At 46.8% G+C, this 2,500-nt stretch overlaps 1 protein-coding gene and 1 long non-coding RNA gene across 2 annotated transcripts in view; one reads left to right on the top strand and one right to left on the bottom strand.

Moving 5' to 3' along the window:
- The window catches only part of LOC143302363 (uncharacterized), a 240,097-nt gene that overhangs the window by 134,191 nt on the left and 103,406 nt on the right, over window positions 1–2,500 (top strand). The gene's annotated exons all lie outside the window — the stretch shown is intronic.
- Window positions 1–2,500, bottom strand: part of LOC143275025 (polycystin-2-like protein 1) — a 37,574-nt gene that overhangs the window by 22,327 nt on the left and 12,747 nt on the right. Inside the window, exon 8 of the mRNA XM_076579088.1 lies at window positions 1,858–1,982. Coding sequence (XP_076435203.1) covers window positions 1,858–1,982 — 125 coding nt within the window. The remainder of the gene's footprint in view (window positions 1–1,857; window positions 1,983–2,500) is intronic.

Raw genomic sequence — 2,500 nt, 5'->3', positions numbered from 1 at the left:
ACCTGTCAGGTGTTAAGGGTTTGTTTGTCTCAGCACCTGGCAGGTGTTTAGAGAGTTTGTTTGTCTCAGCACCTGGCAGGTGTTTAGAGAGTTTGTTTGTCTCAGCACATGGCAGGTGTTTAGAGGGTTTGTTTTTGTCTTAGCACCCGGCAGGTGTTAACAATATGTTTGTCTCAGCACCTGTCAGGTGTTAAGGGTTTGTTTGTCTCAGCACCTGGCAGGTGTTTAGAGAGTTTGTTTTTGTCTCAGCACCTGGCAGGTGTTTAAGAGTTTGTTTGTCTCAGCACCTGGCAGGTGTTTAGAGAGTTTGTTTGTCTCAGCACCTGGCAGGTGTTTAGAGAGTTTGTTTGTCTCAGCACCTGGCAGGTGTTTAGAGAGTTTGTTTGTCTCAGCACCTGGCAGGTGTTTAGAGAGTTTGTTTGTCTCAGCACCTGTCAGGTGTTTGGAGAGTTTGTTTGTTTCAGCACCTGTCAGGTGTTTAGAGGGTTTGTTTGTCTCAGCACCTGTCAGGTGTTTAGAGGGTTTGTTTGTCTCAGTACCTGTCAAGTGTTTACAGTTTGTTTGTCTCAGCACCTGTCAGGTGTTTAGAGTTTGTTTGTCTCAGCACCTGTCAGGTGTTTAGAGGGTTTGTTTGTCTCAGTACCTGTCAAGTGTTTACAGTTTGTTTGTCTCAGCACCTGTCAGATGTTTAGAGAGTTTGTTTGTCTCAGCACCTGTCAGGTGTTAACAGTTTCTCTCAGCACCTGTCAGGTGTTAACAGTTTGTTTGTCTCAGCACCTGTCAGGTGTTTAGAGAGTTTGTTTGTCTCAGCACCTGTCAGGTGTTTAGAGAGTTTGTTTGTCTCAGCACCTGTCAGGTGTTTAGAGAGTTTGTTTGTCTCAGCACCTGGCAGGTGTTTAGAGAGTTTGTCTCAGCACGTCAGGTGTTTAAGAATTTGTTTGTATCGGCACCTGTTAGGTGTTTACAGTTTGTTTCTCTCAGCACCTGTCAGGTGTTAACAGTTTGTTTGTTTCAGCACCTGTCAGGTGTTAAGAGTTTGTTTGTCTCAGCACCTGTCAGCTGTTAAGAGAGTGTGTTTGCATCAGCACCTGTCAGGTGTTTAGAGAGTTTGTTTTTGTCTCAGCACCTGGCAGGTGTTTAGAGAGTTTGCTTGTGTCTCAGCACCTGGCAGGTGTTTAGAGAGTTTGTTTGTCTCAGCACCTGGCAGGTGTTTAGAGTTTGTTTGTCTCAGCACCTGTCAGGTGTTAACAGTTTGTTTCTCTCAGCACCTGTCAGGTGTCAATATTTTGTTTGTTTCAGCACCTGTCAGGTGTTAAGAGTTTGTTTGTCTCAGCACCTGTCAGGTGTCAATATTTTGTTTGTTTCAGCACCTGTCAGGTGTTAAGAGTTTGTTTGTTTCAGCACCTGTCAGGTGTTAACAGTTTTTTTGTCTCAGCACCTGTCAGGTGTTAACAGTTTGTTTGTATCAGCACCTGTCAGGTGTTAACAGTTTTTTTGTCTCAGCACCTGTCAGGTGTTAACAGTTTGTTTGTATCAGCATCTGGCAGGTGTTAACAGTTTTTTTGTCTCAGCACCTGTCAGGTGTTTAGAGTTTGTTTGTCTCAGCATCTGGCAGGTGTTTAGAGTTTGTCTCAGCACCTGTCGGGTGTTTAAGAGTTTGTTTGTATCAGCACCTGGCAGGTGTTCAGAGTTCAGCACAACACAACACCACACACACACACACACACACACAGACACACACACACACACACACACACACACACACACACACACACACACACACACACACACACACACACACACACACACACACACACACACACACACACACACGGGTGGCGGGAGGCGGACACGTACCCGAAGGTAGTGGTTGAAGGCTAGAGGCCCCAGGAAGCTGAGGATGCGCACGAAGAGACAGACGCTCAGACAGACCCTGAAGACCTGGTCCAAGAAGAAGACGGCGTCCCAGGAGGTGAACAGCTCTGGAACAGGGGTGGGTGGGGGGTGGGGGTGGGGAGTCCTTCTGTATTGCTGTTGGTTTTGGTGGTGGTGGTGGTGGTGGTGAACCTACTGTTGGTTTTGTTGGTGGTACTGTTGTAGTTGGTGGTGGTGGTGGTGGTGTTGGTGTTGATGATACTACTGTTGGTTTTGGTGGTGGTGGTGGTGTTGGTGTTGATGATCCTACTGTTGGTTTTGGTGGTGGTGGTGGTGTTGGTGTTGATGATCCTACTGTTGGTTTTGGTGGTGATGGTGTTGGTGTTGATGATACTACTGTTGGTTTTGGTGGTGGTGGTGTTGGTGTTGATGATACTACTGTTGGTTTTGGTGGTGGTGGTGTTGGTGTTGATGATACTACTGTTGGTTTTGGTGGTGGTGGTGGTGGTGTTGATGATCCTACTGTTGGTTTTGGTGGTGATGGTGTTGTTGTTGTTGGTGGTGGTGGTGGTGGTAGTGGTGTTGGTGAACCTACTGTTGGTTTTGGTGGTGGTACTGTTGTTGT

The sequence above is a fragment of the Babylonia areolata genome, chromosome 29 (genome assembly GCF_041734735.1).
Source record: "Babylonia areolata isolate BAREFJ2019XMU chromosome 29, ASM4173473v1, whole genome shotgun sequence".
NCBI classification, from domain to species: Eukaryota; Metazoa; Mollusca; class Gastropoda; order Neogastropoda; family Buccinidae; genus Babylonia; species Babylonia areolata.
Note: the sequence above shows the minus strand (reverse complement) of the source record. Positions and strands in the feature narration are given on the sequence as shown.